This window comes from Ammodytes marinus, assembly GCF_949987685.1.
Source record: "Ammodytes marinus genome assembly, chromosome: 24".
NCBI lineage: Eukaryota > Metazoa > Chordata > Actinopteri > Uranoscopiformes > Ammodytidae > Ammodytes > Ammodytes marinus.
The window spans coordinates 1126281-1150952 of record NC_137228.1 but is presented as its reverse complement, the minus strand read 5'-3'; the positions used below and the strand labels follow the sequence as shown (position 1 = coordinate 1150952).

Genomic DNA, 24672 nt, shown 5'->3' with positions numbered 1-24672 from the left:
GGAGACTGAAAAACAGACAGAACAAATTATTTTAGAGATGGGAAGAAAACAGCATTAAATCAGGCAAGTTTAGCAAAAGTCCCCAAAGTCAGGAAAAACATTGGGGGAAAACACAGTCAATCCCAGTAATTTACACATGGTGAACACAAGACAAAAGGCCATGGTCAGGACGGAGGATTAGACAAAAAGAAGATGCAAATGATGAGATGGTTGAACTAAGCAAAACACAGGGAGGATACCACACCTTGGAAGTGGGCCATAGCAGACGAATAATAACAAGAGAAATACTCTAAGCAGAAGGTAAAAATGGCCACCTTGGTTGGCCCAAAAGTGTTTAAAAGTAAATTGGTAAAATAGCGAACCTGAAAGCCTACATTCGACTGAGGCATATCCATAAGCTAGGCTAGATAGAAGAGCAGACATTCACAACAGTGACCTAGGGAATCGTCGCTTACCAACTGGAAGAGTGTTTGACGCTGCTCCTCTGCTGGAGAGAGCAGCGGAAATGAACATGGAGCCAAAAGAGCCCACAGGAAAAGCCTCTGAAAGAAGTCACACACTAGCAAAATCAAGTGAAAACACGTCAACCAGCCCCGAAGGCCGGCTCCTGTTTTTGCGTGTGGCTAGGTCAGCCACAGAAAATGACTTTGCACAATGTTCCCTTCAACAGGACAACTCCGAACTCAAAAAGGAATTTAAAACAGATAGGCAGCTAGCTTTAGACAAAGTTAATGGCAAGGCCATCTGAACAGGGAATTAAATGGTAGCTAAAAGACATATGATGCCTCAATATCCTAAGGCTACAGGCCTGAATGCTAAAAGTAAGTGGTTCGAAGCGTCCTGTGGAGCCTTTGCAAGTCAATTGTCGTGACAAAATCAGCCCGTTTGCTAAAAATCTTCCCCATTGTTATAAACACAGAAATAAGCCCACAATTTTCTTACCTTTTCCTTGTGGTACCGTGGCTAGTTAATCACAAAGCAAAACAGAATGAAAGAACAACAAGACAATACAAAAAAACAAAGACAAACAATAAAACACTTATGAAATTTCAAAATTCTTGCTATTTGATCGAAAACAAGCCCCACCAACACAAATATCTTGGTCTGTAAAAGGGTTAACAATTCTAGTTTAATCTCCCAGAAGGACCTGTTTAATAATTCAGGCTTTCCAAGAAAACTAAAATCTCTCTCTCTCTCTCTTTTTTTTTTTTTTTTTTTGTAAAACACAGAACTCTCCACTGTCAACAAAACAACCAAAATAGAGGGCCAACTCTGCCCTTATGCTATGTTCACAAGAAGGGAAAAGTTTTAAAGGAGTTAAAACCTGCTGGAGAAAAGAAAATTAGTACAAATGAAAGCACTGTCCAACTGCTTGTCCCGGTCCGTCAACCGAACAAGTAACATTACCAATTACTAAACTACCTAAAACCTTCCTCTCAACCTGCTCAGTTCAACTTGAACAAATAAGACTAATTCGTCAATTCCAGTCCGGTGCTTGGCGGAAGGCCATTCAGATGCATTAACAGTCACACAGCACCCGGGCCGAAGCTAACTCGTGGCTGTTCACTTTGGCGTTCTAGCTTTATTACATTAATGGTTAATTAAAGTTCATGCTCACTTCCAAGTAAATTTAAACGGGAGAGTTTCGCTCCGACTGTAGTGTAAAAATTCCTACAGAGATGTCCTTAGAAGTAATCCTTTAACCCAATTGTTGTTGCTTTAAAACAAAACATATTCTCACATACCGATTCGGAGGAGATGACAGAGTTTCCCCACGGGACGGCCAACAGAGGTCCTCTCTGTCCCGAAATGGAAGGGCTTGAGAAAAAGGTGACCAATCTTCTTGCAGTCTGTTGTCCGGCCCCGTGGACCCTCTGCCGGTGTTCTCCTTCCTGGAATTAACTCGCCAATTACTGTGGTAAGAAAAGTCAAGCAAACGGTGATATAGTGTATAGCATCAGGTTTATTTTCAATCAAGAATAGCAAGAATTCTCCGCGGAGAGGTCACCGGTTCCAACACACGTAAGTATGTTACAAGAAGTGACCACTTCTTCCTTAAAACGCCATGTATTTAAGGAACATTTGCCCCCCAGGGGGGGAGGCGTCTAACAATGGTTCGAAAGGGGAGACAGGTAGAGAGGCAGACAGTTCTAATGTACCTACTTAACCATGGGAGGAGTTTGGGCATAGGACAATAGGAGTAATTGTGAATAAGTTAAACATAGGCGTGGCTGTCCGAGTGGTGGTTTGGGCAATCTACATCTCAGTTTCAGTCACAAACAAACATGCAGTATATCCAATTACACTTATAAGTCTATATAAAACAATGGTTAAGTAAGCATTTCAATATATGAGTTCAGAGATATGTCATATGCAATATTTCCCACTACACAACTTAAAAAAAAAATGTGGTCACCAGAGCAGAGTAGCAACGGCTGTATACCCCTCATCATCGCTGACAGCACTCACTCACACGGCCAGTCTGATAGCTTCCCCCACCACCTGCAGCAGCTAGCAGACAGACAGCACTGTGTCCGCTCTGTGCACGCTTTTAAACATGTACATTGTTTTATAGGTCCACATTCAATAGGCCACTGCATATCTATAACAAAGCTAATCTTGTTGTTATATGGCAACAAAGAAAGTTTGTAAAGTGAATTTGTAAATATGTAAATAGGCCTAGTTAATTTGTTAACTACCTGGTCAGCATTTTCTATTCATTTTGCCTCTTTCAGAATAGCATATTATGCAAATTAGCTGATTATGTCATCTAGCTACTACTAGTTACTTTTGGGTCAATAACAATTTTCCTTACAGAGGAGTCAGCAGAGATAGAGGAGGAACAATAAGAGGGCTCAGATGTAGAAGAGGTTGTCGTGAAAATGGCCTTTTACTAAAGGAATGTCTGAAGGATTTCACATGGTGATGCCAAATCAAAAACACAATGAACTGTATCATCTGTTGTCAGTGTGGTCCAAAACATGCTGGAAATACAATATCAGTAGGCCTAATAAAGTTAAAATTGGGAAAAATGTGAATAGATGCGTTCCAGCTCCATTTAATGTGTCCCCCTAAATGTTCTGCTTGCGCCCCTTAAATGTTGTCTGGAGCCCTGGACTTAATTAACTGATAAATTAAACTTTTGCCGTGGTCGGTCGGCTATGAACCTGGTGCACTTTGAGAGGAAAATTAAGAATTTAAATATGAGGAATTTTGCATGAACAACTGTTTCCTGTGTTGTAGGCCTACTCATTTTTGGAATAATTTGGGGTCGGATAACACTGGGTTGGATGAATAAGAAGCTATTGAAGAAAGACATGGATTTTCCATAAAAATATTAATATAAAATAGAATATTATGCAAATAAACATCCACAAAGTTGTGATCTTTCTATCTTATAAATGTAAAATAATTTCTTCTAAATGTTTTTAAATACACTCAATGTCTCAATAGATTAAATCATAGTTTATTTCTGTCATCAGAATACTGAGGAAAGTTTAAAAGAATGAAAAACATGGTTCAGTATTCCTCCTCTCCTCTGTCTGTATCCTGCTATAGGGAGGAGGGGCTGCTAACACTAGTCTCAGTTAGCAGCGCTATACAAGTATGTATTATTTTATGATTCATGGCAAAGACAGACAGCTTGATTTATTTAGCTTGTTAACTGCTGAGCTAGCGTGCTGTTCTTCTCTGGGCCGACATAAGAGATTAAAATATTGCGTGTTCACGTTTAATGCAGGTTGAACAGGTGTAGCCTACTGATTTGACAATATTGGGCTTACAACGTATGTTTTATTTCACTTACTTGCAGTTACAACGAGCGTATTTCATGTCAACTCTGGTCCTCACGTTTTTAGCGTATTTCACCGAAACGCTCGTCCACCGTGAGTGATGCACCGCGAGTGCATGCTTGTGTTTGTGCACCGCTGACACACACACACACACACCACAGCGTGGAGCAGGCAGATTATTCAGAGACGCGAGGGTGGGGGTCTTCTTAGATCTTGAACTCCCTCAGTTAAACTGACTTTATTGAACAGTATAAGATGAGAATTCAGTTTAACATTTATGCGACAGAGGCAAATGGAAAGAGAAAGAGTAATGTTTGTTTTTCTGGTGGAGTAGAGGTGTAAGAGCAGCCGGCTGGAAATGCTTTCACGCACGGCCGGCCGGCGCTAACGGAAAACACTGTGCACCTACTCAGCCTCAGTTCTTCATGTCAGGTCTAGAATATAATCTTTCATTTTGGGAATCTCAGGAATTTGGTCGAGTTTGAAGAAAGTAATTGTATTCTGAATCATTTGGAGCTGTATTCTTGCCCAGCTCGCTCAGTTTGTTCTTCATATATAATCTTTCAGTTAGGGCCTGTGTCCAATTTGCGTTTTTTTCGGGGCGAGAGAGAAAACGCTGTGAGCAGCGGAGGAAAAAGCTGTTTGTCATCTTGTCCACTGGCACTGTCAGGCAACACTGGTTTCACTGTTTAGGCAAAATACGTTTCTCTTCCATCTTCTGGGTTGCCAAGGAGTCCCGATGATCTACTCTCTTGTTGGCCCGTTGATAAAAACGCAGATGACAACCCCGACTCTTTTCTGAAAAGTTGAGCCTTTTTCAACTCTAAACGCTTGAAGCTGCAGCACTAAAAGGGTGAAACGCTCGGGGAAAAGGAAGCTGGGCACTGCAGCTTTTTTCCGAGACGCTCGCCTCTCATTGGGAATCAATCAGGGCTCAATTTTAGGTCCAGTTCTTTTCACAATTTATATAAACAACATTGTTTCATCGCTAAAAAACTGTCACGCCCATCTATACGCTGACGACACAGTACTGTATTGCATTTCCGATTCGGTGCACCAATCTATTGAGAACCTACAAAGCTCTTTTAACACCCTGCAGGACTGTCTAGTGGACCTCAGGCTTGTTCTTAATACAGACAAAACCAAATATATGTGTTTCTCCAGAGCAAAAACTATACATTTTAATGATCTTATTATTCACACAAATAATGGATCTCATATTGAAAGAGTCACTGAATATAAATATCTTGGCATCTGGATAGATGAAAAACTCTCTTTTACATTTCATATAAAAAATCTTGTCTGTCGTCTGCGACAAAAGATTGGATATTTTTATAGGAATAAAGCCACCTTCCCGTTGTTCAGTAGGAAAAGGATTATTGAGGCAGTTTTTATGTCTGTCCTTGATTACGGTGATGTGGTCTACCGGCATGCATCACATTCATGTCTAAAACTCCTAGACTCAGTTTTTCACTCTGCTTTAAGGTTCATCACAGGAGATGCTTATGACACACACCATTGTCTTTTATATGAGAAGGTTGGGTGGCCCTCCCTTAAAGAGAGACGTGATGCACATTGGCATGTTTTTATTTACAAAGCCTTGACTGGGAAGCTTCCTCGTTATTTAACAGAAATGCTGCTTGTTTCAGATGGGCTTTATCAGACCCGCTCCACTGACATGCTTATGCTTTATGTCCCACAAGCCCGGTCTGAGCTGGGAAAGACAGCTTTTAGCTTCAGTGCACCTGACTCCTGGAACAACTTACAGCTAAAAATTAAACTAAATACATTCATATCCTTTGGCCAATTTAAACAGACTATCTTGGATCTGCCAAACTCTACTTGTAACTGTTTTAATTAGACTATATTGTACTGTATGCCTTTTAATTGCTGCCTCTCTTCCCCACTCTGTAAATGTTTCAATCGTTTTGTTTTTTCTTCTCTTCACTTGTTGTGTATTTGATGTTTTTGCATTGAATATTTTGTTTGTATTGTTGTTTTGAATTTGTTTTGACTCGACGTCATTGAAAATGAGGGTCACCCCTCAATTGGTCTCTCGAGGATAAATAAAAGTTAAATGAAATGAAAAAATGAAAAATGACGCTTGTGCGCGAAAAAGGCGTTAGGAGGACCCCGGCCCTTAAAGTATAAGTTGTGGACATTACATTTACTTTATAAAGGCAGTAAACTATTAGGTAAAGTGTGTTTAACATCTTTAAATGTTCACTTAGACTCAACTAACAAATTAACTGACTCCTGGGGTCTACTCTACAGGCCACTAAATGATATGTGTGTTGTGCCTACAGCAGTGCTTAAAAGTACAATAGAAACCTATGAGGAAAAAAGAGGCCTACTTCCCCTTTTCAAAGCCTGATAAGGAACTCTTGGGGCCTACATGGGTAAAATAAAGCCTGAATTTGAGTTTTCTGGAAGCAAAACCCCCAGAACAAGGGGTCATAAAACTAAGGGACCCAGCCCTAGTTTCATCACACCTGATAAGGTTTTGTACCCCCATTGGCTGACATCTTCCAGTCAACCATGTGACCCTGCAATGATAAAACCAGCAAGCACCCCAAAAACTGAGCCTTTCGCAGTGGAGCCATCCACAAAGCGGGTGTTTGCAAACTTAAACGCAACAGACAGTAAACTGCCTCACCGCCTCCGCAAAAGACGTGCCACTACCGGCGCAAGCCAGCTGACCGCAACGGGCCCCGTCTTTCCCTAAGAAGCAAGATCGCTCCTCCACCGGCATAACAAGCAGGACCCTCCTCTAAACCTGCCGTGTGGACCACAGGATCCTATCCTACCCATCGCTTCTCATCACCGTCGGAGACGGTTCACAGTAGGCATTTGTCTGGGCTATAAAATAGGCTATAGATATCTATTTAGGTATACATTAACTTAAGGTTAAGGTACCGACTGACGAGTCGTTTTTCCCTTGTTAAATGTGATTCTGACAGCATTGTTTTCATAATAATTGCCTAACTGCTCACTGTGGTTTTTCCTCCCGCTTTCCGGGAGATGTTTGATTGTTGTGATTGTCGCTACGTGCCAGAACAGCTGTTCCCCTCTGATAACTCTGAAGCAGCATCAGTTTTGTGAGACCACTCACAGATTTAATGACTGTAGGCTATAAATCAAGGTGAACAACTAACTGCATTTTCTGTGGCGAGCTTTTACTTGATCTCCTCTTTCTTTCTCTCTCTTTATTCAATCTCTGTACATCCGCACACCAACACATATTCTTACATTCGCGTCGCGATTGTTAAGCATATGAGCGTTGACTTCGGTGGTTTCCAAAGTTAAATTGAGTGGGTCGCGAGCGCTGACCCCCTTCACGTGACTTTAACGTCACACGTCACAGTTAGGACGTCTCCGCCACGTGATTGCGTCGCCATCGGTGACCCCCTTCACGCGACGAAAACGTTACAAGCTGTCCGCCATTTTTGGCTTTGGGCGGTGTCCACCCCCCCCTTTCTTTTTGACACACACACACACACACAGTGGTACATACACATGTACTATAGCCTGTGGGTTTGATTCTAAACTGTTCTTATTATTGCTTGTGCTATGTCTGCTTTCTTAAATTAGATTAGTTAATGGTTATAGACCCCTTATCAGTCTACGTCACACAGCGTCACTCCCCGCTCAACTGCGCATGTCAGTTGCAGAAAGAGACCAAAGCGAGACGAGCCACAATCATGTTTTGTTGTGCTGTTGGATGCACAAACCGTTTATTTTTAGTTTGAATGGTGATAAAGCTAGTAAATGCCCAAATGCACCGCTGTATAATTACATACATGAGTTGTGAAATGTTTACAATAAGGACAGTGACCGGAGACGAGGCTATAGCAATGGAAAGCAATGGAGGCTTATTTACAATGACCCAGACGTTATACATCTCCGTCCTCTTCCCTTGTGTTTGACTCTATGGTTTGACTAGGCAGTAGGGGTTTGCACGTGTAGCCGGTAAGTAGGCTAAATCATACCATTTAGGAAGAATCAATAAACGAAAACCGAGTGGGGTCGACATGTGCTAGCCTACTGTAGGCTACTAAAGCAGATAACACAACACATTATTGTGTTTGGTTATAATATTTATTCATTTAACTATTTAACTGCTCCACCATAAGTTTCACTTTCCTTTTCATCTCCGTCTCAAACGTTGGTCTGATAAGCTGGTCGGCTCGTGAGCCCAACGGCCCCGAAAGCAGGAGTCAGTCTAAAAACAGATGATCACGGCTAGTTATGATCACTTTTAAATCAAAAAGCTAAATTATGAAATAAAGGCATCTCTGCCTCTCTCTGTCTATCTGTCTGCCGGTCTTTACTGTCACTCTCCAACAGCAGTCCGGCCACGGAAGTCGTCGGGGCCATTTCTCCTCATCATTTATCTACTCAACTGCCAGCAACGCGTATGGGTCATTAAGACGTATCTCGTTCAATAGTGTTAATGTTTCCGCATAACCAATGTTATCACTCGCTGATAAACTGTTTTTAGTAAGCTGACAACATCGCTATTTAGCACCATGGACCTATAAAGAAACACCGCAACTGCAATACAACCAAACGGGTAACCATGGCAACCAGCCAAAAAATTTTCTTTCTGCAGCTATGCAGCGCGCGCATCCGCCGTGTTGATAAACAGAAAAGGGGTCTATTGACTTATGTGTATCGTTTTAATCAACTTGCCTAAGTAAATAAACCCTTACATTTGGATTTTAAGAAGCAGTGTCTGTGATATTTGTGTCTTGTATTTCACTAATTGCTGGTAAATAAGGTCTATGCTCGAATATTCACTCCTTCATTATCTTAAATGTACATTGTAACCAACTTTGACATTCTCAAGATGAATCCCTTTAACATTATGAGACTGTTTTTCTGATTTGATTCAAAGTTCCCTTTTTCAAAGGGTGGTGCTCCGTAGGTTTTAATAAGTAATTTGATTAGCTTGACTAATTAAATTGATCATTAATTAACAATTTTTCTTAATATTATAATTTCCTTGAAATTAATAATATTCTTGACTTTGACCAAATCTACCCCTTATGAATTCCCAACATTTGTTGCCCCCGTGTGAAGGCCTTCAGATACCAGCATTAGTGTGATATTAATGCACAATAATCCTGACCTTAAAAATGTAATTGTTTTGAGAAATGTATTTTTATTTTATTTTTCCAAATTAAATTTTTTCGATTTTTGGTGTTAGGCAATAGAGTTGATTTGAAATAGAATAATTATATTCATTCCAAATTCAGTTTTTCCATTTTTATGGATTTATTGAATTCAATTAATTTGAAATAAAAAATATTTTTATGTTTTTTTTCCAAAGTTAATATTTTTTTTCCAGATCTATTAGGTAAATTGATTTGAACCAGAGTATCTTTATTTTTGTCCAAATTTAATTTGTTATCCAATAGATGAAACTTAATTGATTGGGGAAAATAATTCTTTAAATATTTTTCCAAATTTAATTTAATTTGAATTTTTCTGCCAAGCATATATACAGTTTTAGTTTGAGAATTGCCTCAGTGGATGCTAGTAGTTAGCAGGGATTATTTGAGATTGATTGAACTGAGACTGCTTTCAAAACACAGAACTATTCACCAAGTATACTTCACTATCCACCCTGACAAGGATTAGCTGTATGTATAAAGGAGTAGTTGGACATTCGAGCTTGTAAGCCGCACGGTTAAAGCCTGCGCAATTTAGTCAGTGTTTTAACGGATGCGCCACTATCAGTGGTAAGAGCTAAACGCTATTCTCGCAAGGTGAAGCTAGTCACCTGTCGAATGCCTGTTGTGTACATCTGAGCTTGTAAGCCGCATGGGAAAGCCTGCGCTATATATTCAGTGTTTTAACAGATTCGCCACTTATTAAGTAGCAAGAGCTAAGTGTTATATCACATGGTGAACCGGTCACCTGTGAATCCAGTTCAGTTTACTGAACTGCTGCATCACCTCGGGTGATAAGGACCACGGTCACATTACAGGTTGAATTTTCACCTGCTCTTCCTTTCAATTTGACAGATTGCATCATGTTAAGTGATAAGTCACTAGGGGCTGCTCTGCTAGGCCAGCAAAATGAGTAGCCATAACCTATGTGAGCTTGGAGTGGAAGTTCCCATTGAGTCAGTCGACACAGCCCGTCAGGGGGTTCAAGGTTCAAGGTTCAAGGTTCAAGTATCTTTATTATCCCCGAGGGGCAAATTGCTTTGCAGCCAGCAGCAGTAAAAACAACAAACAATACTCACAAAAACATAAAGCACAGACGACAAGTCAGCAATAAATAGATCGAACAGACATACAGATAGTTAAGACTTGTTTAGGAGACCTATGGCAGCAGGGACAAAGGAGTTCTTCAGTCTGTTTGTCCTGCATCTTGGCAGGATGTACCTGCGGCCCGACGGGAGCAACACAAACTGGCCGGCCAAAGGGTGGCTCTGGTCAGAAAGGAGTGAGCGGGCTTTACCGAGGGTTCGAAGGATGTGCAGTTCAGTGAGGTCGTTAAGGTTCATTCCTGCAATTTTGCTGCACACTCTCACTATACCCCGCAATCTGCTCTTATTCTTGATGGTCAGTAGGCCATACCAACAAATAAAAGAGAAGGTCAGGACTGATTCGATAAAACAAGAATAAAACATTTTCATGAAGGTGCTGTCAACATTAAAACTCTGCAGTTTCCTATAAAAGTACATGCGTTGGTGTGCCTTCTTACAAACAGCATCTACATGGAAGTCAAAGCATAACTTATCGTCAATGTTTGTGCCAAGATATTTATAGTTATGGACCAGCTCAACGGCTTGGTCCTCAATGACCAGAGGAGAGATGACCGACTGATTTTTTCGGAAATCAATCAGCATTTCCTTTGTTTTTGACACGTTGATGCACATAAAAGATGAAGAGCACCAGTCAATGAATTCCCTCACAACAGGACCATGGACAGGGTCGTCATTACTTAACAAGGACACGATTACTGAATCATCAGAAAATTTTAAAATATGACGCCCTGTATGCTGACTAAAACATTCATTTGTGTATAAAACAAACAACAATGGTGAAAGGACACAGCCCTGAGGTGATCCAGTGGAGGAGATGACAGTGTTAGACATGACACCGTTGACCCTCACACGTTGTGGTCTGTCTGTTAAAAAGTCCATTAGCCAGGCTATTAGACCAGGATCCATGCTATGGAAGTCCCGCAATCTTTCTGCTAAAATGTGTGGCTGTATACAGTTAAAAGCAGATGAAAAATCAACAAATAAAAGACGAGCGAAGGTTTTGGCTCCCTCTAGGTGAGTCAGGACAAGATTCAGAAGGGTGGCTAATGCGTCGTCAACACCTCTATCTGACCTGTAAGCAAACTGTAGAGGGTCCAGGTTGTCTTTGACACAGGTCAGAAGTGTTCCTTTGACAATTCGCTCAAATGTCTTCATGACCAAAGAAGTTAATGCCACGGGTCTAAAATCATTCAATGATTTAGGGGATGCGGATTTGGGAACTGGGACAATGATGGAATCCTTCCAGATTGAGGGGACTTTATGGAGCTGGAGGGACAATGAAAATATAAAAGTAAAAATGTCTGCCAGCTGGTGAGCACAGTTCTTAAGGACTCGCCCTCCAATGCCATCCGGCCCAGGGCTTTTCCTTTCTTTCACACCCCGAAAGAGTTTAAGTACTTGCCTCTTGTCAGCAACACTTTTAGGTGAAGAGGCAACATTTTTAAAAACTGACAATTCCTCACTAAAATTGCAGTTGTTAAAACGGTTATAAAAAGTGTTCAGTTCATTTGAAAGTGCCAGGTCAGATCTTCCATTCATAGTCACATGACTCCTTTTGGGTTGCATCCTCATCATGGACTTAACCCCCTCCCATGCAGGACGAGAGCTGCCAGCCTTCAGCATGCTCTCTACCTTGTCCTTATATCTGTACCGGGCCAGTTTAAGTTCCCTTTTCAATTGCTTATGAAGATCCCTGTATTTGACCGTGTCACCCTGTGTGAAGCAGATGTTCCTTTGGTTAATAATTAATTTCACACTTTTTGACACCCACGGCTTATTATTGGGGTAGAAGAAAATTTCTTTTTTCGGAATGATGGATTCCTCACAAAACCAAATATAAGATGAAACAACATCAGTGAGCTCATCAATATCATCACAAACATTTATGAACAAGTCCCAGTCTGTGTTATGGAAGCACTCCTGCAGGCAGTGGATTGATTCCTCCGACCAGACCGGAACCAATCTTTTCTCGGGCTTGTTCCGCTTCAGGACGGATTTGTAGGACGGAACTAAATAAACAGAGTTGTGATCGGACATGCCGAGTGGCGCTCTGATGAAGGACTTATACGCCCCTTTCACGGATCCAAAACAAAGGTCCAAGCACTTGCCATGTCGAGTGTGACCTGTCACATATTGATAAAAGTTACCGAGTGACTTAGAGGGTTTGCAGTGGTTAAAATCACCAAGAATAAGGTGAGGTGCATCCGGCGCTAACCCCTGTAGCCGCCAAACTGTTTTTAGCATCACCTGAGTGGCTACATCAGAGTTAGCCTTTGGGTGAATATAGACCACTGTGACAAATAGCTGAGGAAATTTTCTGGGGAGATAAAACGGTCGCATGGATACGGACAGGAGTTCGATGTCTTTGGTGCACAGTGCCTCCCTGACAATCACTGTATTACACCAGTTTTTATTGACGTACAGACACACACCACCGCCAAGTGACTTACCGGTCACTGCGGGGTCTCTGTCAAGGCGAAAGGGAACTCCGAATCTGTCAACCTCCATCTCCGACTGTGGATCGTGCTCCTTCAGCCAGGTCTCCGTGAGGGCCAGCACACATGCGTCTCTGTACTCTGCCAGATACTTGACGTTACCCTGAAGCTCGTCCACTTTGTTCCGGAGCGACTGAACGTTAGCAAGGATGACAGTAGGCAGTGGAATCCAACGGTGGCCTTGCCGCCTGAGCCTCTGCCGCAGTCCTCCGCGTTTCCCCCTTTTCCTCGCACGCCTCGGCCCGGACGACCAGCTCCGGTTTTCCGTGGCGGGATTCAGCCGAACAATCTCTGGAGGGAAAGCTGCCAAGGGATCCACGAAGCCCATCCCGGAATCACGGAGAAGAAGAAAAAATTCACGGCTGTAAGGGTGAGGTTCCACACTCACACATACTCCGAGTAGAAGGTGGCATAAAAGCATTAAAAAGAAGATCAGGCCCCCCAAACCGGACTGATTACCCGATGCCATAGTTCTCATACAAGAATCAGTTACTTAAAAAACACTCAAACGAACACAAAAACGCTAAAACACAGCCAAACAAACAAACAAACTGCTGCAGCCGCGTGTCGCCAAAACCAGCGCCACGTCAGTGGTAGGGTGGTCGCTGGTCTCATCCCCCTCTATTATGAGGGATGTTGCCACCTAAATAGCTATGATGCTAGTACTTGTGAGGAGAAACTAGAAGAGCTAGTGGCCAATGTTAACCAGCCGTCTAGGCAGAGACCAAGCTCTGCCTGGGATGTGCTTGGTTGAATTGTTTCCTCCACCAGCAGCTAACTAACATTATTTAGGCTGTGCAGCAAAGCAGTGCCAGTCTGTAAACAGAAGCCCTGGTCTTACCAGAGCTCTCCCATGCACATGAAGAACATGCCCAACTTTAGGTTTAACCAGTCACAGACATACTTGCTGTAAGTTCACACCTTACCGCCTCCTCTCACCCCCCTGTCTGAAGAGAGCTCAGCTGATCTGGCTGAGATTGAAGGTCTGTCTTTTTAGCTCAGCGCCTCTAAGCATGAAGAGTGCACCAATCCGAGCGAGCAAGTAATTCCTGCTGATCCATGTGACTAAACCTTTGACAGTGCATCCTTGTCTAGCTGCCTGGACTCTGCTTTTCCTTTTGACTTGTCAACTTCCACACCCCTTCAGGGGGTGGACACTTCCGAGCCCCAAGTGGCTCAAATGGCTTGAAGGCCACTTTAAACTGCGAGCAGTACACGTCTTATAGCTCGCAACACTTGGACTTGTCTTTTTCTTCACTGTAACAGATAAGAAATGACACTCATTGCCATGGTAACCTGAGTTACTTCAAGCAGACATGGGCCCATGTCTACTTGAAGAACCAGATCTGAGGCAACGTCAGTTAGAATCACTTGTAGGTGTCACAAAACACTTTGACCCTAATAAAGCAGATTCATATACTGACTCATCATGACTAGAACGGTTATATCATCCTTTCACCACTGAGGTACCCTTGGTAGCATGGGGAGGGGGGCCCACAGAGCCCTCTGTAAATCCCACCACCTACCTTCTGCTTCCGTTCTTGTTTTCCTGTGTTGCAGATTCAAACCAGCAATGGTAGGAGGGGGTGTAACCACCCTCAACCCCATTGACTCTTGGCCAGGGAAGAGCTTGATGTGCCCCAGCACCTTCACAAAGGCTGCCAGAACATCGCTATCCCTCTGCAAACCACGGCAGACTGAAATCTGCAACCTGAACATCACCTTTCAAACGGCGATTCTGCTATTCTAACTTTCCTATCAGTCTGGACACTTATGTATTGTGATTGCCTACGAGGTAGCCCAATACATAACACTTCTACAGTCACCCGCGTACCAACCTTTCTCACTTCCAGGAGAAGGGGGCGCAGCCTCCACTCGAAGATAGGGAGTACGCAGTTCAGTAGTATTACAGGAATACACCTTGCATGCTTTACAGACTCAGTTCAGTAGTAAAGGAAGATTGACTGTTGTGTGAGTAGTTCAGGATTTAATGCATGACCTTATCAGAGAGGTTAGCTTTACTCAAGTAACCACCTGAGCTGTGAGAGAATTCCAGCCTACCATGTCTCACTAGGTCTTCTCATAAAATCCTATAGCCTGCTGTAAACACTTTGTGCAACTTCTCAGGTACAACTGACATGTAGTCTTGGCAATGCTAAATGCAATTTCTAAATCTCTGAACCTTAGAAGTGGGTCTCATCCACCACCTACCGACTGTAGATAGGCAGAATAGTCTTATTGACTCAAGTTTTATTGAATGTTTAGTTTTAGGAAGGGAAAACACACATTCACCTCAAAACACATCACCACTCATCACCACGGTGATGCACACTTCATCGGCTTGCTTTAATCCTCAATTAAAGCAAGCTAATAACCTCTATCCACCCTTCTCTTCTTCCGGCTAGAGTGTTTTCTTTCTCTTTCCTTTTTCCCTTTTCTTTTGTGTTTCAAAGTTATGTTTAAGGTTGAAGTCAGAATCACCCAACGGTTTAAGCAGTAATTGTGTTTGATGAAAGTAACTAGCCAGCTAGTTAGTACTCAGCCCAGATAGAGCCTTTATGTCTGCCCAGACAAATAGCCTCAAAGTCTGCCTAGACAAATGCCTGTGAACCTTAAACCTGTTGAACTCTGAACTTTAAACCTGTTGTACTTTGAACTTTTTCAGCATGTTCGGCCCTATGGGTTGTCCTAAAGGCTGCATCCAACAACGCATCCTTTAGTACAACAGGGGGACTGTTGTGCCTACAGCAGTGCTTACAAGTACAATAGAAACCTATGAGGAAAAAAGAGGCCTACTTCCCCTTTTCAAAGCCTGATAAGGAACTCTTGGGGCCTACATGGGTAAAATAAAGCCTGGATTTGAGTTTTCTGGAGGCAAAACCCCCAGAACAAGGGGTCATAAAACTAAGGGACCCAGCCCTAGTTTCATCACACCTGATAAGGTTTTGTACCCCCATTGGCTGAGATCTTCCAGTCAACCATGTGACCCTGCAAAGATAAAACCAGCAAGCACCCCAAAAACTGAGCCTTTCGCAGTGGAGCCATCCACAAAGCGGGTGTTTGCAAACTTAAACTGAGCTCACAGACTGCTTGCCTGCAGTCTTTACCCTCCAGGATCCGAAGGAAGTTTCACCCAGGAAACTTCATACTACCGCGGCTGCTGAAACTCAGCCGCGCATTCCTCCCTACCAGCCGGAGAAGAAGCCCAGCGTCCCTGAACGCAACAGACAGTAAACTGCCTCACCGCCTCCGCAAAAGACGTGCCACTACCGGCGCAAGCCAGCTGACCGCAACGGGCCCCGTCTTTCCCCAAGAAGCAAGATCGCTCCTCCACCGGCATAACAAGCAGGACCCTCCTCTAAACCTGCCGTGTGGACCACAGGATCCTATCCTACCCATCGCTTCTCATCACCGTCGGAGACGGTTCACAGTAGGCATTTGTCTGGGCTATAAAATAGGCTATAGATATCTATTTAGGTATACATTAACTTAAGGTTAAGGTACCGACTGACGAGTCGTTTTTCCCTTGTTAAATGTGATTCTGACAGCATTATTTTCATAATAATTGCCTAACTGCTCACTGTGGTTTTTCCTCCCGCTTTCCGGGAGATGTTTGATTGTTGTGATTGTCGCTACGTGCCAGAACAGCTGTTCCCCTCTGATAACTCTGAAGCAGCATCAGTTTTGTGAGACCGCTCACAGATTGAATGACTGTAGGCTATAAATCAAGGTGAACAACTAACTGTGCATTTTCTGTGGCGAGCTTTTACTTGATCTCCTCTTTCTTTCTCTCTCTTTATTCAAACTCTGTACATCCGCACACCAACACATATTCTTACATTTGCGTCGCGATTGTTAAGCATATGAGCGTTGACTTCGGTGGTTTCCAAAGTTAAATTGAGTGGGTCGCGAGCGCTGACCCCCTTCACGTGACGAAAACGTCACACGTCACAGTTAGGACGTCTCCGCCACGTGATTGCGTCGCCATCGGTGACCCCCTTCATGTGACGAAAACGTCACAAGCTGTCCGCCATTTTTGGCTTTGGGCGGTGTCCACCCCACCCCTTTCTTTTTGACACACACAGTGGTACATACACATGTACTATAGCCTGTGGGTTTGATTCTAAACTGTTCTTATTATTGCTTGTGCTATGTCTGCTTTCTTAAATTAGATTAGTTAATGGTTATTGACTTATGTGTATCGTTTTAATCAACTTGCCTAAGTAAATAAACCCTTACATTTGGATTTTAAGAAGCAGTGTCTGTGATATTTGTGTCTTGTTTATCACTAATTGCTGGTAAATAAGGTTTATGCTCGAATATTCACTCCTTCATTATCTTGAATGTACATTGTAACCAACTTTGACATTCTCAAGATAAATCCCTTTAACATTATGACACTGTTTTTCTGATTTGATTCAAAGTTCCCTTTTTCAAAGGGTGGTGCTCCGTAGGTATTAATAAGTAATTTGATTAGCTTGACTAATTAAATTGATCATTAATTAACCATTTTTCTTAATATTATAATTTCCTTGAAATTAATAATATTCTTGACTTTGACCAAATCTACCCCTTATGAATTCCCAACATGTGTAACCGGTTAGTAAATCCTAACTCTATAGGAAAAATCAAAAAACTTTTTCATCTTTTAGGTTTTGAAAATGACTTCAATGTGTTCTGGAAATTGTTGTCTTTTATTATCATGTAATAATTTCTTATGGAAAGAGGAATCAAAATATTTTTCGAGAGGTAATGAAGGAGGGTTAGCTCAATTAGGGTTAAACAGCATCTAAGAATGGTATGTCGATTAGAATATGAGGAATGAGTCACCAGTTTCTAGAACAACAGTCAAATAAAAACACTATAAGGCTCAGGCCTCACATAATTCTATGAATCTTGAATAAATAAATAACCAGAGGCTAGATAACACTGTACACTTGGGTTACTTAATAAATAACTCAAACTGAGCTATGCATTCATAATATACAGAAACAAATATCCTAGAGTCACATACAGAATATTCCACTCAGACAAAATAAACAAACTCCTGGTGACTGTGTATAAGAGCAGATCACACATAAAGGCAAAGCGCAATTGGGCCGCCTGCAGGTCAGAATGGTTACACTGCATGGGAAGGACATTCCCCTTTCACATGGAAAGCTATCAATTAACTACCATAGCAACCTAAACAGTGCTGCTTTAACTTAGATTCAGTGTTAATTTCGTAGACTAAGACTATGACGAAAAATATTCGTCTACGAACCTTTTTCACGGACGTAAACTAAATAAAAACTAAATAAAAAGGCAGATGTGATGACGAAGACTGAGACTAATTTAACTGACACTATAGTCTACGAATAGGAACTAGACGAAACTGTTAGGGCGGGACGAATGGAGAAGAGATCCAATCAGAACTACTCTTTTTGTGGGACAAGTTGGGAAGAAATCCAATCAGTGCAAAGCAGCGAATGCAACCCTGTGTCGGTGAAAATCGACGGGAAACCGCGCAGGTGTGAGCGGGTGGAGTGAGCCGCAGTGCTGAAAAACTCTGCGGTATGATGGACAAAAATGATAGTCAGGGATATCCTGCCCGTTAACGATGTCTAGGGGAACGGCTAAGTTCCGCGATCTGTTTGTAGTAGGCAGTGTCTCGAGTTTGAATACACAGAGCCATGTGAAACTGCCGCCTCCGTCCGTTAGTTTCTGTTTTTAAGTTACAATCAACTCCGACGCATGGACAGCGTTCAATTAAAACCTCTAATTTTATTATCAAAAAGGCTTTTAATGCAAAAGAAGTCCGAACACACACAGCGGTAGCAGTGTTGCTTAAAGGAAGGCGCAGTTGCTCAAATGTATCAGCACCTCAACTGCGTGCTGCTGCTGCTGCTGCCCAGGGGCGGCCTTAACGATCTCGGGGCCCGTTTCAAGACCTAGTGTGGGGCCCCCCACTTTTTTAAAATATTTTTTTTATTTTATTTTTTTTATAAATAATGCTTGTGCATGCTCCCCGCAAAAAGAAAAAAGATTGTGGAATCCAGTTGGTTCATAGACAGATCATGAGATAATGGACCCCCGGGCACAGGCTCTTAAAGCCCCCCCTCCCCCCTATCCAGTCAGGTACACTGATTTTATGTGAGATTATTACTAATGAAATAGAATACATGTTTTGTATTACAACCATTAAATCTGTGCCTGTATTGCATATTCAAACCTTAATACCATTCAATGAAGAAAAACACTTAGTCGACGAAGTCCGCTGTAGATTTAGTCAAACTAAAATCTGCTTATATTTAGTAGACTAGACTAGACTAAAGCTGGGAACACACCGCACTGGCCGTGCGGCGAGATTACATACAAAGTCAATGTACTAGCGCGTGGCCGCGCGTCCACCCAATAATCGGCGGCCGGCGGCGGGGGCTTGCGCGGCGCGTGGCCGCGCCTCTTGAGAGGCGCGTGAATCGGGAGCGCGGCCATTAGCGGCGCATAGAAATTGTGTCATCGAAGGAGCGTGAATCGAAGGCTTGTGCGGCGAGCACGGCGCCGCGCCTCCACAGCCAATCAGCGTTGAGATTGCCCGGTGGCGGTGGTCTGCAAGACGAGGTGGGCGTGTGGAGTGAGGACATTGGGCTTCCAATACATTCTGCAAATATGTGTATTTTGCATCTGTTTAGCTGTTGGTTGTACTTTAGCCAAGGTAGCGCCGGTTAGCATAGTGAAACTCACCCAGCTGTGTGCTGCTCCTGAGGATAATATGAACCCAAAGTTGATGGCAGTGTCCGTGTGGAATTCCATATAGTACAGCGAAGCACCGGTGTTGTCCTCCGTCAGCCGGCACACTTTCACTTTCAGGTAGGCTGATGTCTGCCTTTATTTGTGCTGCTGAGCACACACTGCTGTTGTTAATGTGTTTAGTATGTTGCTGAATTGCTGTTAATGTGTGTGTATTTGCGATCGGGGTGCGTGTTCAGGCTGTTTTAATGATATTTGTGACAAGACTGCCGCTGGTTACACAGTGAACCTACATCTGTATTTTTTGGCACAGCTGGACCATGTTATTGTTGTTGTTGCACCGGGTCTGTGACGGGTCTGATCTCGGCGTCGGCGTCAGGAATATATGGCCCAATATGATTAAGCGGCGAGCCTCCTGCTGTCACGCGGCCAACCGCTGCCTACGATGAGGCTGCGGTTGGCCGCAGCGGCGACTGCGGTGAACATGGCCCAAAATGACCAAGCGGCGAACCTCCTGCATTCACGCGGCCAACTGCCGCAGGCGGCCAATGCGGTGTGTTCCCAGCTTTAGACTAAAATATTTTAGATGACTAGAATAGGACTAAGACTAAATGGTGTGATATTCAAAAGACTAAGACTAAATCAGAATTTGCTGCCAAAATTAACACTGCTTAGATTAGAACCAAGGAAATTCAACATCAAATTGGCACATACGAATGCGTGACAACTCACAATAAAGAAAACAAAGCAGCAGGCACTTTATCAAGAACTTAATACCCGGAGTATTATACACAGTAAACAGACAGATAAAGATGAGCCGCCTGCTGGTGCACACTGACATGAAGCTCTCACTCAGACACACACGGCAGAAACTAAACTTAACTCACATGCTCTATGAAACATCAGCAACGGCTCTTAAAGCGACAGGCACCCATAAAAAGTCAAAGCCTGTTATACAACATTGATACTATTAATACCCGGAGTATTATACACAGTAAACAGACAGATAAAGATGAGCCGCCTGCTGGTGCACACTGACATGAAGCTCTCACTCAGACACACACGGCAGAAACTAAACTTAACTCACATGCTCTATGAAACATCAGCAACGGCTCTTAAAGCGACAGGCACCCATAAAAAGTCAAAGCCTGTTATACAACATTGATACTACTCTGTTATTGATATAAATCTATATTTTTAGGTAACATTGTCTCTTCCTTTCAAGTGTCCCTTCTGTGTGATTACTGGCCCCATCCAATGTATTTGATCATTAAAGTCCTTGTCTTCTTTTCATTTGTTGTAAAATCCTAACGATTCCCATCCCTACTGCTGACCCTGACTGCACATCTCTGCCTCACTCATACTCTGTCTTTGTATTTATGTCTGTTTGTCACTACAGAAACAAAAAGGAACAAATACACCTAAACCTCACTGCTGTCAACAGTGTAAGAAGGAGTTCAGGCAGAGGTCAGACCTAACGGTTCATCAGAGAATCCACACCGGAGAGAAGCCGTTCAGCTGTGACCAATGTGGCAAAACATTCACCGAATCAGGAAAGCTTAAACGCCACCAACGTATCCACACCGGAGAGAAGCCATTCAGCTGTGACCAATGTGACAAAACATTTACTGACTCGGGAAACCTCAAACGCCACCAACGTATTCACACTGGAGAGAAGCCGTTCAGCTGTGAGGACTGTGGCCTGAGTTTCAACCTCCTAAGTTATTACAATAATCACAGAAACATCCACACAAAGGAAAACATCTACCCTTGTCAGCATTGTGGGAAAGTCTTCAATTCCTCCAGCACACAGTGGAAACATGAGCGTATCCACACTGGAGTCAAACCACACCAATGTCAACACTGTGACAAACGGTTCTCCTCATCGTCTCACCTCTACCGGCATGAGCTAATCCACACAGGACACAAACCGTACTGTTGCGTCAAATGTATGAAAAGCTTCACCCAAAACTCCAGCCTGAAGAAACACAAGTGTGTTTAAACCTGGACCGATCAGACCATGATGTGTGAACTCCTCTGTGCATTTGATTTGATTTAAGAACTCACTGAAGGAACACAGGATCACATCTGATTCATGAATTTCTGACATTTTGTGAATTTGAACTGTATTTTGTTCAGAATCATGGCAGTCCAAAATCACGGCCTACATTTAGGGGTTATACACTAATATAAACATACCTGTGAATATTATATTCCATTTCTACCAAGTCTGTCCTGAAAATGACAATACATTCTACACACTGCTCCTTGAAAAGGCGAAATAAAAGATTGGAAAAAGATCCCCATTTGAAAAAAAGAACCAAACCAATTGAAATATTCCAAATGCAATGAACAATATATGTATTTGTTTCCATAAATGTCTGATGCATTTAATGTAAAAGCTAAGATATGTATGATGTAAACTTTTTGTTTTGTTTAAATATGAATCATTTTCTGCCTTTTATTACATGTGTTGTGGTTTAAAGGGTTAAATCTTGTGTTCACATAGAGGTGAGAACTTAACAGATTCAAAATGACTTGCAGCAACACTAATTGAAAACTCAAATTAAACTGTAGCATCAATTCTTTCAATAATTTACAAATGTCGCTCTTAGTAAAGCTGGGAACACACCGCACTGGCCCCCTGCGGCGGTTGGCCGCGTGAACGCAGGAGGTTCGCCGCTTGGTCATATCGGGCCATATTCACGGCCGCCGGCCGCCACATCGAGGGCGACGGTTGACCGCGTGAACGCAAGAGGCTCGCCGCTTGATCATATTGGGCCATATATTCCTGACGCTGACGCCGAGATCAGACCCGTCACACTTACAGTGCAACAACAACAATAACATGGTCCAGCTGTGCCAAAAAATACAGATGTAGGTTCACTGTGTAACCAGCGGCAGTCCTGTCACAAATATCATTAAAACAGCATGAAGACGCACCCCATCGCAAATACACACACATTAACAGCAATTCAGCAACATACTAAACACAATAACAACAGCAGTGTGTGCTCAGCTGCAAAAATAAAGGCAGACATCAGCCTACCTGAAAGTGAAAGTGTGCCGGCTGACGGAGGACAACACCGGTGCTTCGCTGTACTATTGGAATTCCACACGGACACTGCCGTCAACTTTGGGTTCATATTATCCTCAGGAACAGCACACAGCTGAGTTTCACTATGCTAACCGGCGCTACCTTGGCTAAAGTACAACCAACAGCTACAAAACAGATGCAAAATACACATATTTGCAGAATGTATTGGAAGCCCAATGTCCTCACTCCATACGCCCACCTCGTCTTGCAGACCACCAGGCAATCTCAATGCTGATTGGCTATCGCGGCGACGCCAAAAAGATAAATAATTTCATCTTCTGCGTTCGCCGCACATGTTGGCCGCGCCGCAAATGGCAGAGCCTTCGATTCACGCGCTTCGATGAGGCGCGGCCACGCGCCGCGCAAGCGCCCTTCGCTGGACGCCGATTCTTGGGTGGACGTGCCGCCACGTCGCCGCGCGGCCAGTGCGGTGTGTTCCCAGTTTAAGGTTACAGAGATCAGCATGGTTTGATATGATTTAAATTACACTTTTATTATTCTTGTCATAGTTTTTTATTTTGAATCATCTGAAACAAAATATTTACAAAAAAAGACTTTTGAAGTAGATGTTCTAGCTTTTTCTCATGGACCCAAATTAACTGATGTTTTGGTTTTTGAAAAATTATTCTTTAATCACATTTAGAATGACCCTGAAGCAAACTCTGTATTCTTATATAATCATCTTTTTCTACTTATTTTACTACTTTTATTTTTTTACTTTTTAATGTTTGCCTTTTAATATATCGTAAAAGTTATATCTAATGTTCAAAACCATTTATTTGATTTGTCATTATTTTTAATCAATTTGAAGTTTTGATGTTGTATTTAATAATTTGTTTGTTCATTCTCATTAGAAAGTGGTTTATTTAGATATTTCTATAATCACTCTCACTCTCTTGTTAACCAACAGGTTACACATTGTTGCTTCATCTTTATCGGAGGGATGTTTTGAATGTTTGAATTTAACATTATTTCATCTTATTTCCAAATCCTCTCACTGCTGAAGGTTTTGATCTGTTTTGGCATTTTATTAAAGATTGGACTGAATACATAAAATACATTTCAGCTTTGTTTCTGTAGAACAGATAAAACAAATACTAAAAAATTAAGGGGATAGAATAACCATAACCCTTTCAATGTATAGTGAAAAACATCTGAGAAATGTATGGAGAGTAACCCCATTTTAAGAGTTAATCTGATCCCATCAGATAACTATGGAGAAACTGGGGCGTTGGGATGGTTAGGAGTTTGAATATAAATCTAATCTCTAAGAGGATAAATACAGTAGATGGGCAGCAGACACAGGCATGTACAGTATGTATAAGTGTGCAAAATCTTGCCCATGGATAACAATGAGAGGGCTCAAGGCAAATGAGGACAAACTGGAAGACTCTCAGTATGTTTGTGGGTTTATTTTGTTTCATATATTTCTGTTTGTCTATTCATTTTCTCTACTTGCTTTCTATGTTGATGGAAACAGAAGAAATAAATAAAAATATCAGTGATGTTTAGTTCATATTTCAGAAAATGCTGCAATAAATTCAACATAGTTTGTTAGATGTTAAGCTGCCACCACGTTTATTAACCCGGTCTGGTCTGGTATCAGAGGCAAGAGAAATTCACAGCACAACTTGAGGTGAGGATACTGATAATATTAACTTTATTGACACAATTCATTAATTAAAACTATGGATAGAAACCTTGGAATAAAAAGGCCAAGATGAGTTAAACACAACAACACTACAACCCTCAGAACACAGCAAGTGAATAGGATCAAAATGAACAGACATTTTAAACACTGCAATCAAAGCACAGCACAATCATGGAACACAGTGACTGTATAAACGTGTATCAATTAGTACCACCTCACACTGTAGGTGGGTCAAAACCACTTCAAACACTAGGGGGTGGCAGAGGGCTGCCCTAGACACAGAGTCACTTTCTGACAATGAGGCACAGGAAACCTGTGTAGCCCTGGTTAAAATGAATGAAGATATCAAGCTATTTCATAGTTAAGTAGTTAGAAATGAATTAGATATGAATAATATATATAGAATACAAATGTATAAATATGGTTAAAATATAAATATGATTGTATAAAATATTTAGAAATACAAAATGAATATTATTTACGGTTTAAAAGCTGGTAGGTTGGAGTTCATGTAAATGGATATGACTGATAGGCTGTGTTGCCCTACAGACTGCAGTACATGAGCCAGCACAAGTAGGCCCTAATAGACCTTGCTGGGAAAGTGGGAAATCAAAGGGAATGTTTTGCTT

General features: G+C 42.2%; 1 protein-coding gene across 1 annotated transcript in view; it reads left to right on the top strand.

The window, feature by feature from the left end:
- LOC307269721 (uncharacterized protein) overlaps positions 1 to 23067 on the top strand; it is a 40963-nt gene extending 17896 nt beyond the window's left edge. The window contains exon 4 of the mRNA XM_080052738.1: positions 20695 to 23067. Within this exon, the coding sequence (XP_079908864.1) occupies positions 20695 to 21297 (603 nt within the window). The 3' untranslated portion in view covers positions 21298 to 23067. The remainder of the gene's footprint in view (positions 1 to 20694) is intronic.
- Positions 23068 to 24672: the final 1605 nt, after the last annotated feature.